Source organism: Pomacea canaliculata, linkage group LG2 (genome assembly GCF_003073045.1).
Source record: "Pomacea canaliculata isolate SZHN2017 linkage group LG2, ASM307304v1, whole genome shotgun sequence".
NCBI lineage: Eukaryota > Metazoa > Mollusca > Gastropoda > Architaenioglossa > Ampullariidae > Pomacea > Pomacea canaliculata.
Window position 1 is genome coordinate 18154098 of NC_037591.1, and position 14409 is coordinate 18168506.

A 14409-nucleotide genomic window follows, 5' to 3' on the forward strand; every position below is an offset into this window, starting at 1 on the left:
GCTAGGACGTACATGATCACGAAGCATAGAGAATAGAGCATGTGTGATCTTCTCGCCCGCGAACCAAAGCTCGTAGGTTAGGAAGATGCTTCATAGGACAGGGTCCCCTGTACCGCAAGTCTATGTCTCTACAAAGAGCGGGGGCCGAATTTTGCGAGTGCCCCTTGCGGTAGTCATTACCGCTTATACAAGGGAGATAACTTGCTCTATTTCACTTCTTTATTTACCATGTTTATGAATTTACCTTTAATGTATTATGTGAATCCATGTCTACGAACATTTGTGTGTAATCAGTATTACACCTTTCATTCACAGAAAAAGTAATTTAAATGTCATTTTATTTACACAAAAATGCAAACATTTATTAACAAACAGAAACAAAAAATAGGTATTATAGTAGTGTGGAACATGACACGCATACACACGCACACAGGACACGTACGGGCTTGGCGGTGGGGGGTAATTACTGGCCGGGTGACAACCCCTTGACCGAAGGAGAACGGAAGGGTGTCGTCTAGCGACAGGTTGGAGGTGCGGTGATGTGTGGACAGAAGTCGAGTGTGAAGAGTCTGACCGTGAGGAGACAGCGCAGAGGTGAGAGGTACCTGTCATCTAGAGCTCGTATGTGTGTGTGGTGTGGAAGTTTCACTTTAGCCAGTACCCTCGACTGGCGCTTAAGTAAATAACAGCAGGACTTGGAACGGATGGAACCCATGAAAGTGTTTGTGTTTAGTTTTTGTGGTGAGATCAGGAAAACAACCTACCCTATCTACCGTGTTGCATTATCATAAATAATTAACATACACCTTCCAGCTAAAGAGAGAACAGGAAGACAGGAGAGAAGGAAAATAAGAAAATCTATTGATATCCATACAGCATGATAATTTATTGACAACAAGGTATTTGGTCAAACATATTCACAGGCACAAAAATTGACAATACATTAACACATTCAAGACCCAGCATATTATGAGGAAGAGAAAAAGCTAGAGAAAACAATATGGGATTAGCAACTGAGAAACTGATCTGAATTTTTAAGTCATTTTCTGGGGCATATGAAAGTAACAAATACAGTAAAGGACACTTTCCACAAATCCTTATATTTAAAATACACTTAGCACAAAGAATTTTTGATCCCAGCCGAAAAATTTCTTGTGGACTCTTTCACAAAACACTTGCTTGTAAAAGCAGACTTTTAATGTCCTGTTGTTTCTGGCATTTTGGTCACTGCAGCCACATGACCAGACAGACTTGGCAATGTATGTTTATTCACTGTAAGTAACAAATGGTTTTAAGTCAAGATAAGTCATAGATGTTTCAATTTCATCAATTGTCTATCCTTATGTGCTGGCTGATTTGCAAAAGATCTTGTGTTTTCTTTCAACATGAAGTTCAGACTTAAACTGAAAAAGAGACATCTCACCATTTTGTTCAAAGAGCAAGGTCTGTCAAATGCGCGAATAAATGACTGTTTCATCTTGACTTGAAAATCCATCATTTATTTTCCTGTCATTTTATCCATGTGCAGAATGTGTTCCATCTTGTCTGTGAATTTTTTCTCCAACTCTTTAATCAAATGAAACAACTGTGTGCTGTGAAAAAGTCTTCCAGTGAAGCATACTGTTGTAAGGTTAGGAACTGCTTGTGCTGTGCACCAGAAAGTTTTCTGGTGTGTTTGCCTTGACTATCGCTGCTAACCTTCACCAGCAGTTTATAGGCCACACAACCTGCAATGCAAAAGAGGAAATTCGATTCTGCCAGCTGCAGATGAAAGCCTGGTATAGGGGCAATGGGTTGTGATATCAACCCCACTAAAGTTACTGCACATGAATGAAGCAGCCTGAACTATAGAATATTTTTACATCCTTTTTCAGAAGATCTTCTCTCCTGATCCTTTGGACCCAATCTCTGCACCTTGTAAAGAAGCTGCACTGTAAGAGGAGGTGCTACAATACACCAACTGCATGAAGACAAAAAAAAAAAAAAGAGAAGAAGCTAGACCTTTACACTAAAGAAAAATAAAAGCAAAGCCAAGCATAGTGAACTATGTAACAACTGTTATAGCTTGACCATCTACTAAGAACCCTTTCCTCGACCTCCTTCCAATAATTCTTCTCCCCTTAGAAAAGTCTCATTCTTCCTTACAAACAGCAGAACAGTAATGACTGACGAGACAGTGGTTGGAAATCGAACTTCGAAGAATTTTCCAAGTTTTATGTATCAACTAACAAAATCCTGCCCTCAAAAGAACATTACCATACTAACTGTCATAAGATGCATCCTCAGTGCCATTAGACTTGCAAACGATCACAACTGTACAGATTTCGTCAACAATTGCTATGAACCTTGGTGTAGCAGACGAGTTTTCGCCAAGATCTTATTCAAAAGTACCAATTTGCAATTCCGAATAAAGTGAGGTATATAAATTCGACTTCTTACCCTGCCTCGTCTTTCAGAAAACGGTAAAAGACTTTCCTGGACATTTGTAGCAATAAATCGAGCAGTTAATTGCGCAGCAACCAGTCCCGTCCCTTCGTTTCTTCGTTGCGGACGCGATCATGATACTCGCTTGGGGGCGCTCGCGTCTGCTGCATACGTTGGAACTCTTCGGATGATTCGTTTTTCTGTTGACTATCTTTGACTGCGCGAAGAAACTGTCATGAAATGCTTCCCATGACACAAACTTCCGGTAACAATATTTATTCCTCCCTACCCACACACACACACCCATGCAGCTGAAATGATGTTGTGTATGTGATGCTGACTGTGGAAGACTGCTCATGCTCATAGAAAGAGGCAAGCAGCCAGACAGGCAGACAAACAATGTGTGAGTTTTAGTTATAGCATTTAATTTATGCAGCCTCTCTCTCCCTCTCTCATCAATTAACCTTTCAGTAAACAGACTGCTAACAGGATCAGTCACGAAGAAGAGGTATACATATCACATTATTTGTTTATTTTCAATTAAAGAACGACACAAAGCGTCAACACATCATCCATATACCGACCAAGCTTTAACACTTAGCAAGGTGGGCACTTTTACGAGATAGACGCACAAATTTTCTTTTCTCTCTACAGCGCCTTTCAGGTCAGTGCAGAAAACGAGTGACTAATAGACTTTGCTTGCAGGACCAGGATCCTCTTCTCTTTGAGACAGACAAGGATATCTACTTTTAATGGAGTGACGAGGACACTGAAAAGTGCTGATTTGAAAACACATGGGAACAATTCATACAATGCAACATTTTCGATATGTTGTTTACAGAGCAACGTCAATAATAATAATAAATACATTTTCCTACCCTTTTCAGATCATCTGTTAAAACAACATTTTCAGTTTAATGATGATGGATTTCTTATAGGAATATTGATAATTACAATCACACATACAACAGCATCAAGATAGATTCCATCACAGAAGTATATTATGCTGTATTGTTTACTTAGTTCACATTCTAGTGTAATCAAACAACTAGAATACATAAAACAACATATAAAGATATCTTTTAAGAAATAAGCAATACCTGTATATTCACACATTCTCTTTTACACACACACATGCCCAGAGAGAGAGAGAGCGGAAAAGGAAAACAAGGGGAAAAATGAATAAATTAAAGATATATAGTCGTTTACTAAAGTGATATCGGAATGAGACCAACCAGAGAAATGCGGGGATGAGTAGAAGAAAGCCACAGTATGGAGAAGAGACATTAAACTGGCAAACAACATTTCTACACAAGTCTTACGTGTGTTCAAGAAAAAAGCATGATTAAAACTTTAACTGTGATTCTAAATAACAGTAGCTTACAAGTGGAATACGTCCATCTTGGTAAAAGGCCCTTACTACTGGATTTCCAAAAATGACAGCTCGTATAACGATAGATTACTAATTATAAACTCCTATGTTTATCTATTTGAGCAAAAATAAGTGGAAAGAGTTAAACTATTCGGTGTCCTAAGAACTTTTAGATAACCTAAGATTTTTTTTTATAGAAATTTTAGTGAAAAAAAGGATTTATGCTGCATTTGGAAAGTAATTCCAGAGACTGTTTTTGGGACGCCATGCATTATGGTGTCACTCTGAGTGTTCGTAGTTTCTCGATACTACATTGACTTTCTTGACACTGCAGTGGTACCTCCGTGTTGGTGTTGTGCTCACGATATCTATTATAACGTGCACACACACACACCATAGGATCACCTTAGCACCTAAAAAGAAACTTGTGCTAAAAACGAAGGACGAGGAAAACAGTAAGAACAAGAATTGAATTTAAAAAAGAACTTTTACCAAGTATGAGTGGTAAATGAGTCTGAATTTGGCATTCAGTATGGTATGGCTAAGTTGAAAATATCGACAATACTGAAACTTAAAGAGATCATTGGATCAGCTGAGGTAGCTAAGGGAGTAAAACGGTATCAAAAATCTCAAAAAACGAAAGAACTGAAGAAATTATTGGTGGACATAGAATAAAAACAGATCACTTGAACCAAACGGATTTTTTATCTCATACTATACAATAGTATGAATAATACAGTGCTAGATATAGCTACTGATGGGTGCAGGAACCAATGAAATAAATTTCCACTATTTTTTATTGGGAAAATGTGCTCGGCAATCGAACTGGTCAGCATCCAACCATCTTTCCAGAACAGATCGTGGTCGAGTACCGAGGTACCAAAGTATTATCCAGTTTCTAGACACTATATTCAAGTTTCTTATTCCCAAAAACATATTTTCAACTATGTAGCAGTTGTATGGGTGCACATGACTACTTACCAAGTGTGTGTGTGCTAGTATATTTGCACGCATGGTCTATATTGCATGAGCGTGAGCAGATGTAAAGTGAGTGACTGGTATACTGGGCGCATGGCAATAAAGTGTGTAAACGGGTTACTTTCCTAAGCATGTGTGTGCGTATTTTTATTTTTTAAAATAATTTTTAAGTGAGTCATTTTAAATAAAATTGCTCCATTCTTTCTGTAGGATACACGAGGCCTATTCTATAGAATATTAATTTAAGCAATTAATGCAGATAGGCAATAACAAGAAAAATTCTATTACAACCTTCTCTCATACTTTCTAACTTTACAGTTCCTTCAGAAAATGCTTGATTATAACATTAAGATAGACATAGACTCATTTTTATTTTGTCGTTGCACTTTCAGAAAATCATCATCGTCGTCGTAGTCATCATCATCATCGTCATCATCATCGTCGTCGTAGTCGTCGTCGATGGAATATTCTGTTTATTGATGGAACCATCATGAAAGCTAACAAAATGAAAGTTATTAATATCTTTTGACATTCTCTGAGAACCTATTGTTGATTGAAGACGAAGACGACGATTATGAAATTGCTGAACATTTTTGAACAAGAGAGAGATTTTAAACACAAGAAAGCATCATTTCACAGCAGAAAATGTTTGTCCGAATCCTCTGAGAGGCCCATCTTGCTGTGAAACAGCTGGCGAGAATCAGCAGAGAACTGTCATTAGCTGTCGAAGGGCAGACAACAGTCGTGTACATGGATGACTACGACGAAGAAAATTGTTGTTTGTTGTCAATGGGCAGTGGCCTGCCGTGTGACCGCAAGGACAGACTACTGTTGTGTGATGTCAAGAAGCAGTCGGCGGTCCTGTTAGTCCAGGGGCAGAGACAATGGTATAACATTAATTAAATGTTGCATTTAGACAAGGAGAAGAGAGGGAAACAGCATAATACAAAAATTACATCACACAATAACTGCCGACTTCAAGGAGCACACGTGCAACATGTGCTGAGTGAAAATTACATCTGCGACATATTGACAAAAAGACAAAAAATATATTTAAAAAAAGAATATTATAAGAAGCGGAAATAAACAAAATAGATCAGCGCAAATGATGTAACAGCCAAAAGATTGTTTTTGTAACACTTAGCCTTTATTAAAATTTAATCTTCATCTATTTTACTATTATAGGGGAGGGGATACCTGTATGAAAAAAACCCTGAAACAATGCCTTCTTAAAATACAGAGAATTATACACCTGAAACACTTTATACACAAATCGTATCTTCCGAAAAGAAGACAGCAGCTTCACATGAGCATAAATGGTGTGATCGACACACAATAACCAAGCAGTGCCTCATTGTACAAATAATTTTTTTAAATTTACCAATATTTTCTCACTGGACCAACTAAGACAAGCAAATATTGATAACTGTACGGTTTTCTCGATCAAATAGCGATTAAGGTTCTTACTCCAAAGAAATGAGAGTGAAGACATTGTATCCCGATGAATGTACAGCCTTGCGTGAAGTAAGGTAGGCATTCACTGCAAACAGTGGTGCATAACGAGTAGCAACAAATCAGTACGAGAAACAAGGTAGGGAGAGTGGACAATAATACACAAGAGGTCTGTCTGTTGATACAACCCAAATACGAGGTCACAGCTTGAGGCCTGTATCGCCAAGCTGCGAGTGGGAAGGTCACTTAGGCTGTTCACACTGTTCACACTGTTCCTCGCCCCGTGGCTTGTAGACAATAGCCTGTGCCCGTCGTCTAGTGTGAACACACCTCATGTCAGATGTTTCCTAGACTATACACTGCAGCCTTCAAACCACGCTGTGTCCTAACCCACCTTCTGGTCTCCTCAAGCAGGTTTCTTAAATCAGACCCCAATTAAAACTCACTGGGACTCCAATCACTTGTAGACTTGTTTTCAAGGTTTAAACAGATCATCGGCCGGAATTTCCATATCATTCTGTTGTCCTCGAATTTCGCAGGTTTGGAGACAACTTCAATTTGCTTTTGGAAAAAGACGCATGGAGGTGACATTGGTGGTTCACAAGTTTAATGGGGGATGGGAGTATTTGTGCACAACCGGAAAGTCATCCACGGGAAGTTTAATTAACTTGTAAGATTGTTGAAAACACCACAGGCACCAATGTTTCCAGAATAAAAATCCAACAGAAAATACTTGAGTGTCAGTAATAGTTCCCTAAATAGAGCAATTGCTTCTGTAGCAAGACCCTAGAATGTTCATGGTCTTCTTTGGTGGCTGGTGCAGGGCGTTGCCATGTCCCTGGTTCCTCTATAGATTGGACCAAGGAGATAAAAACTGGCGTGGCATCCTACAATACTGTTAATGATGTCTAGACCACATTGATGGCATGAGTGAGATCATAAAATGTTGAGAGTTGTGGCGGGACTGTCTTGTAAGGTCCGCTCTCCCAGAAGCCAGTAGGTGTGAATGAGTCCTTTACCCTGATAATAAAGAGAAAATTGGAGAGATGTGGTAAAGTCCTATATTAATAGTCAACAAGAATACGCGAGTATTAAATCATGTTTGTATAGAACAAGGAGCAAAATGTCAAACACCACCATCAAAGGGCACCAAAGGGAAGTTGGTCAAATCTCTAAGCCAAACACTTGTTGAAAGCGACTGTACCAGTCACTAAGACTGTAACCAATAAAGAAATACAATTTTCTAACGATAGGCTGTTATATAAATTTGTAATGAAAAAAGTAAGAGACAATCAAAAAGGACTGAATGATAGCGGCTGTGTCCCACAAATCGCACAGCAGTATTTTACCTTCATCTCTACTTCACCTCTCGACTCCAACTCAAACGTCCCGAAACGGTCGAGGACCACTTTGGAAGCAGGACTGACGTGTATGCGCAGAGCTGCAATCAGAGGACAGGTGAGATGTTAATGTCGTCAAAAAGGTAGACGACTAAGAGCTAAAAATACTGGCAAGCAGACAGAGATGGTTGTGCACGTCATAATATTTCGATACATTTCTATCTATCTATCTATTCCTCTTTGTGCATCAGGTTGCACATAAGGCCTCAACCAGAGTCCGCCACCGATGTCGATCGGCTGAAACACGCTCTAGGTGACCCCATGTCCAGCCCTTTCCTTTCATCTCCCTTTCCACTGTTCTTCTCCAAGTTTCCTTTGGGCGGCCTCGTTTTCTTCGGCCGTCTGGAGTCCATCGTAGGGCGACTCTGGAAAGGTCTGCTGTCTGCTGCGGAGCACATGTCCAATCCATCGCCAACGCCTTCGTTGAACCTGCGTGGTGATGGACTCGGTTTCACTTTTCGGTGGAGTTCTTCCGTTGGTGATGGTGTTTGGCCAAAAGATGTTAAGTATGCGCCTGAGGCATCTGTTTTGGAAGACGTCAAGCTTGTACTGATGGTTTTGGTCATCTTCCAAGATTCTGATCCGTAAAGGAGGTGCTGATCACATTTGACTTGAAGATTCTCAGCTTGATCTTCTGGCTGATGTTTTTTGCCTTCCATGTGTTTCCTGAGTGAGGCAAAGGCTGACTGCTTTCGCCAGTCGGCTCGAATCTCCACCTCCGCATCCCCAGTGTTTGACATTTTGGACCCAAGATAGGTGAAACTGTCAACTTCCTCAATCTCTTCTCCATTTAGTTTTGATGCTGTCTTGGACTCTGGCGTTCACTCTCATACTGTTAGTCTTTTTGTGCTGACCTTCAAGCCAAGGTTTCCAGCTGTTTCTGAGAAGGCTTTGTTTTTTCCTGCATGTCTTGGTGGCGGTGTGACAGCAGGGCAATGTCATCAGCAAAGTCCAAGTCTTCCAGTGCTGTTGTTGCTGTCATAGTCATGGTCCATCTGAGCCCTCTCCTCTCGCTGTCGGTGGAAGTCTTCATGATCCAGTCCATGGCCAGGATGAAGAGGAACGGCGACAGAATGCAGCCCTGCTTCACCCCAGGTACTGACGTTGAAGGGGTCTGTGAGCTCCGTGTCACAGACAACCTGGGATTTGAAATCGCTGTACAGCATTGCAATGACTGAACAAGTTTTGGCAGGGACTCCGTAATGCCTCAGGATCTTCCATAAGGACTCGCGGTGGATGCTGTCAAAAGCTTCTCCAGGTCGATGAAATTGATGTACAGCGGTGTGTTCCATTCGTTGCTCTGGCTCCAGAATCTGTCGCAGAATGAAGATGTGTTCGGAGCAGGATCGCCCAGGGCGAAATCCTGCTTGCTGTGTCGGAGGTCTTTCTCAAGAGTTGCCGTCAGTCTTGACAAAACAATCTTGCTGAAGACCTTGCTGTGAGGGAAAGAAGTGTTATGCCTCCAATTATTGCAGTCTCCAAGATCTCCTTTCTTGGGTAACTTGAAGATGAGCCCTGTCTTCCACGCAACAGGGACCTGCCCTGATTCCCAAATTTGCCTGAAGATTTCAGTCAGCTTGGGAGCTGTCACATTCACGTCTGCTTTCAACATCTCTGCTGTTATTCCATCTGCCCCTGGTGCTTTGCCGCTCTTCATTGTCTTGACTGCTGCTGTCACTTCTTCCAGGCTTGGTGGGTCTGTGCAGATGTCAAGGTCTATAGCTGCTGGCTGGATGTCTGCAAGCTGAGGGGGATCTGGTCTGTTCAGAACTGACTCAAAATGCTCCCTCAGCGCTGTAGTTTTCCTGCCTCTCCTCGACAACATTACCATTCACGTCTTTCACTGGCACATCACTGTTCTTAAAACCCGTTGTTTAGCTGTTTGTTTATCTTGTACAGTGTCTTCAGGTCATTTTTACTTGCTGCATTTTCTGCTTCATCTGCCAGTTTTCTCTATGTGATATCTTTTGTCGGTTCTTGTCATCCTCTCTTACCTCTTTGTTCAGTTTGCATATCTTTGTCTGTGTTGTTCCTTCAGGCGTTCAGATCTGGTGCTGTTGATTCTTTGTTTGGCTGACTTTCTCTCTTCTATCTTCTTCCATGTCTCTTCTCTGATCCACTGTTCCTGTTTCCTTTTTCCGTTGGAAGCCCAGCATTTTCTCTCCTGATTCCTGTAAGACTCGATTGAAGTCGTCTTAAGGTCATCTCTTGTTTGGTCTCCTAGTGCCTGGAACCTGTTTCTTTACTTCCATAGCAAAGGCCTTTCGTGGCTGGATTTTTTAGTTTGCCGGAGTCCACTCTATGCTGACGTGCCTGTTTTCCTCGTGATCGGACGCAGCTTCAGAGAAACTGTGGCTATCACAAGAGTGTGGTCACTGGCAATGTCTGCTCTCTGTAGGCTCTAACATCTTGAAGTGAGCTCCTCCATTTTCGGTTGATGATGACATGGTCTATCTGGTTCTTGTGATCCCATCTGGTGATGTCCATCGTTGCCTTGTGGATGTCTTTGTGTGGGAAGAGTGTGCACCAATCAGTAGGTTTGTTTCTTCACAAAGTCTGCCAGTCTCTCTCCGTTGTCATTGATGCTTCCGATTCCATGTTTGCCCATGACATGCTCCCTGCAGGTGTTGTCACTTCCCACCTTGGCATTGGAGATCGCCGATGATGAGCAACATGTCGTGGGCTGGAACGCTTTCTGAGGCTGCCTGGAGCTGATCGTAAAAAGCATCCTTGTCTTCTGCCTCAGAGTCATTTGTTGGGTGCATAGCAGGCTAGCACTGTCAGCTTGGTGTACTTGGAATGGAATCTTGCTCTCAAAAGCCTGGGTCCATAAGGCTTCCATTCCAGCAGTGCCTTTTCCGTTTTCTTGTTGAGGAGTAGAGCTACTCCTTCAGAAGTGCTGAGCGTCTGATTTCCTGAGAACAAGATGGTATGTCTGACGCTAGTTCTCCTCTTTCCCGTGCCGGTCCATCTGACCTCACTGACTCCCAGGATGTCCAAGTTGTAGTTGTCAAACTCCTTGACAAGTTGGTGCATCCTGCCAGTCTGGTACAAGGTCTGGACGTTCCAGCACCCCACCCTCACTTCTGCCTCGGCTTCAGTAATCCGCTGTCGGGGCGCCAGCTCCCTTTCGGTTTGGCTGTCGTCCGTCATTAGTCCAGTCTCCTGGTGTGCCTCATTACTTCGCCATCTGTGACGAGTTCTCTGTTTTAGTTTCTGTAACAGGATTTTTTTACATGGTGGGTTGTTACCCTACACAACCTATTTTACTCTAGGTGAGGTGTCCACCTTAGTCGCCTCTTACGACATGCCTGGCTGGATGGCAGGGACCCTATTCTTGCAATGCTTGCTAGGCAAGCATACCCCGGGGTCCCACAGGGGCGATACATTTCTACATACATAATATCTATATTCACATATAGACTCACGCAATCCATTGGACTCCATTCTGGAAGCTGTGTTCACTGTATCTCCAAACAAGCAGTAGCGAGGCATCTTGTGACCCACGACTCCAGTACACACAGGGCCTAGGATTAAAATGTCACATTGTAGCTGTTGTGACACATTGACACAAGAAGCTATTGTGACAAATTGACACAGCAAGCCGCTGTTACAGATAGACAAACTTTAAAAACACATAGACAACATAAACTTTAATGGAATATTTTGAAAGAAGTACCTGTGTGAATACCTATCCTGAGTTTGAGCTGTTCTTTCGGCCTGTGACGAATGCGGAATGACATGACGGCGTCCAGCAATGACAGGGACATCCGGGCAATTTCTCGGGCGTGCAAGTCACCATTTCTTTCCGGTAGTCCCGACACTACCATGTAGGCGTCACCTATTGTCTCCACCTGGTCACAAGATCGAAATCAAATGACCGCAAGTTCAAACCTTGTGGTAGCTCGCCTACTGTTCAGAATCGTGAACTTCATAGGATAAACTTAGGAATGTGAAAAGAACAGCAACATATGAAATTTGTCGCAAATGAGTTCGTGTAGGTGAATGTGCACTCGTGTGTCTACATCTACGTGAATGTACACTCGTGGTTTTGTGTTTAGGTGAATGCACGCTCGCTGTATTTCTCGCAAGTGTGCTTTGAGCCGATTGGTTTTCAAATGTTTGTTTGTTTGCTCTTTTTTTTTTAACCTGTATGTGTCGACTCAGCAATCCTTCTCTTTAAATCCCTAAATCCACCAGTCCACCAACCTGCTGACCACTCCAACCACTTTCGTACCAACCAACTGACCCGTTGATCTCATGATCACGCTTACAAAAAATACATAAAATGATTTTCTGTGTCAAATAATAAGTTTCCTTTCAAAACAAAAGTTTTGTTTACAAAGGGTTTAACCTTGTACACATCAAAGTTCTCGATGATCGAGTCGAACGTAGTATAAAGATCATTTAGAAGGTCAACAACCTGAAAAATCGCAAAAAAAAAACTGTCAGGAATGCAATGAAAGTCACAAATTGTGGAAAGTAAATATAATTATTAACGGTCATTGGCTATGACGTTATACCGGTGATCATATATTTTGTGAGCTGTAGCTTAAATGGTCATTATGTCGATTGTAGCTGGTGCTCCAAACACCCCATACATTATTTCTATTTCCACTCCACGTAAAACAGAATTAGTCACCCTCCAGCTAGTTCTACTCTTGATGTGACTGACATAATCTTTGCTTAACTAATCTTCAACCTTTTCTTGGGAGGGATAAAGCACACCAGTGAGAAATGTCCGGTAAGTATGTCCGGTAAGTATGTCCCCGAAAGTTATGATTTAATTAACTGAATTTTTGCGCAACCTGCATAGGCGTGGACTCAGCCGACATGGCGGTGAAGCCGCAGATGTCCGAGAAGTAGATGGAGACGCAGTCGTACGACTCGGCTGTCACCGACTCGCCTCGGATTAGCTGCAGCGCTACGGACCTGCGGGATGCAACAAGTGTAGTAGTTTTAGTTGAGGACCAAGACATACAAGGCTAAAAGTATGCGAAATGCAATTACAGCCACAGAATGAAACCCGAGAGATTAGCCCTGGTCGCGTAGGGAGGCAACTGTACAAGACAGCAATGTAATGAATTGTCAGAGATGCCATGACCTGGACAGTGGCGAGGGCAGAAACTAACCCTTAATCTGTCTTGTTCTGTACTCATAACTACCTGGGCAGCATGCTGTACAGCAGGTCTTCTGCTTCTTTTTCTGCTGCAGGTAGTCTGCCGTGCGCTCCTCCACCAGCGCCTCCAGGTTGTTGGCGTACTGCTCCATGCGCGACAGCAGGTTGTCCAGGATGTTACCCTTGTCACCGTCCCTTTGGATAAAAATGGTGACAACAATAGATAACTCATTCATCTTTGAGTCATTCAAATTACGTCCACCTCATTAAACGTTTGCAAGTTTTATTTATTTTAGTTTACACAAGTTAACTGCCACAGGATTAAATCCGTAGAGTGGCAGTAGTTTATTTCTTGGAGGAATGTTTTTCTTTTATTTGCTTAAAGTTTCCTATATGGAAATACAGTTTACTCCTTCATTGTCATGTTTGAATAAAAATAAATAAATCGTGAGTCTGCTGATTAATATCTGTCTCAGTTCACTTAATATATTCACAGTTGGGTTCATAGTCAGCAACCAAACCCTGACTCAAGCACACATTATGACACCGGGAACGAGCAGGCCTGACGAGAGGGGGGACAGGGGGTCTGGTGTACCCGGGCCCGCGGCTGTCAAGGGCCTGGCCTTGGTCAGTGGATTTTTTTTCTTCTTCTCCTTTTCTTTTTCTTTAAAGAAAGGTCTAAGGACAGAACACCCAAGCATTACAACATGCAGAAGTTGAGTTTGAGTGTAGATATTGAGATTCGAATTGTAAACATACATTATAGTACTGGGAAAATGAATTTACGATTACAAGTACAAGGGGCCCGGAGAGGTCCTGTCCCGGGCCCGGGCTGGCTCTCGCGCCCTGCTTACAGTCTAAAAATAACAGGCTGACAGTTGGCTCTCCATGGAATACTGTACTTCTTGGAAGTAAAATCTAGTGTACATCGTCTTCAGTGTCATTCACATGAGCAGTCTCTTTCTCCATGCAGCTACTGTAGAATAGTGCACAAAGGAACTAACACCCATCAAGGTAGATAATAGGATAATCTATCATCCAAGGAATATATTACTGGTTACAGGAAGACGAAATAAAGTACAGTATTATTGCAGGGTCAGAAAATGAACACGTAAGCTGAAGTGTCCTGCTCCATTGGGGATTTTCTGTCGTTTTCTTATTGTCCACGTGGTGCAAGGGTGTGACCTCAGGCAATGTGACTTACTGAGTGCACTGTACAGGAGTCGTAAGTATCCAGATGTGTTTTATTGTCAGCATTTCAAACGCAACGTGGCCTAATGAAAGCTCTTGTCAATTCTGATAAATTTGATATTTAAAAAAAAAAATCAGATTTCTTGCCTCCTTTCATTGTACTCGCTCTGAAATATTTTTCTTGATATTTTTAATACACAGTTTATGTCAAGGTTACACATACATATCTCACGGCCGTTGCCCTAGGCCTAAAGGTTTAGTCGAGTGCATGATAGTCAAACTGTAATATAATAAAGCAAATGTATTTTTGTGAAATGTGCCTTCGTGGGAAATAACATTTTTTTAGATTAGATGTCCCAGTCGTTGTTCTGTGTAACGGCTTCTTTAAACTCCCACCGAATACCTGGCGCACACAGCACGTGAGTTGTGTCTAAGTATTTGTGTGTAACTGTTTTCTAAACTCTCACAGCTAC

General features: G+C 41.9%; 1 protein-coding gene across 1 annotated transcript in view; it reads right to left on the minus strand.

The window, feature by feature from the left end:
• Positions 1–2935: 2935 nt before the first annotated feature.
• The window catches only part of LOC112556578 (atrial natriuretic peptide receptor 1-like), a 143643-nt gene continuing 132169 nt past the window's right edge, over positions 2936–14409 (minus strand). The window contains 8 exon segments of the mRNA XM_025225719.1: positions 2936–7246; positions 7576–7667; positions 11055–11153; positions 11306–11480; positions 11981–12049; positions 12435–12558; positions 12792–12822; positions 12825–12940. Of these exon segments, the coding sequence (XP_025081504.1) occupies positions 7163–7246; positions 7576–7667; positions 11055–11153; positions 11306–11480; positions 11981–12049; positions 12435–12558; positions 12792–12822; positions 12825–12940 (790 nt within the window). The 3' untranslated portion in view covers positions 2936–7162.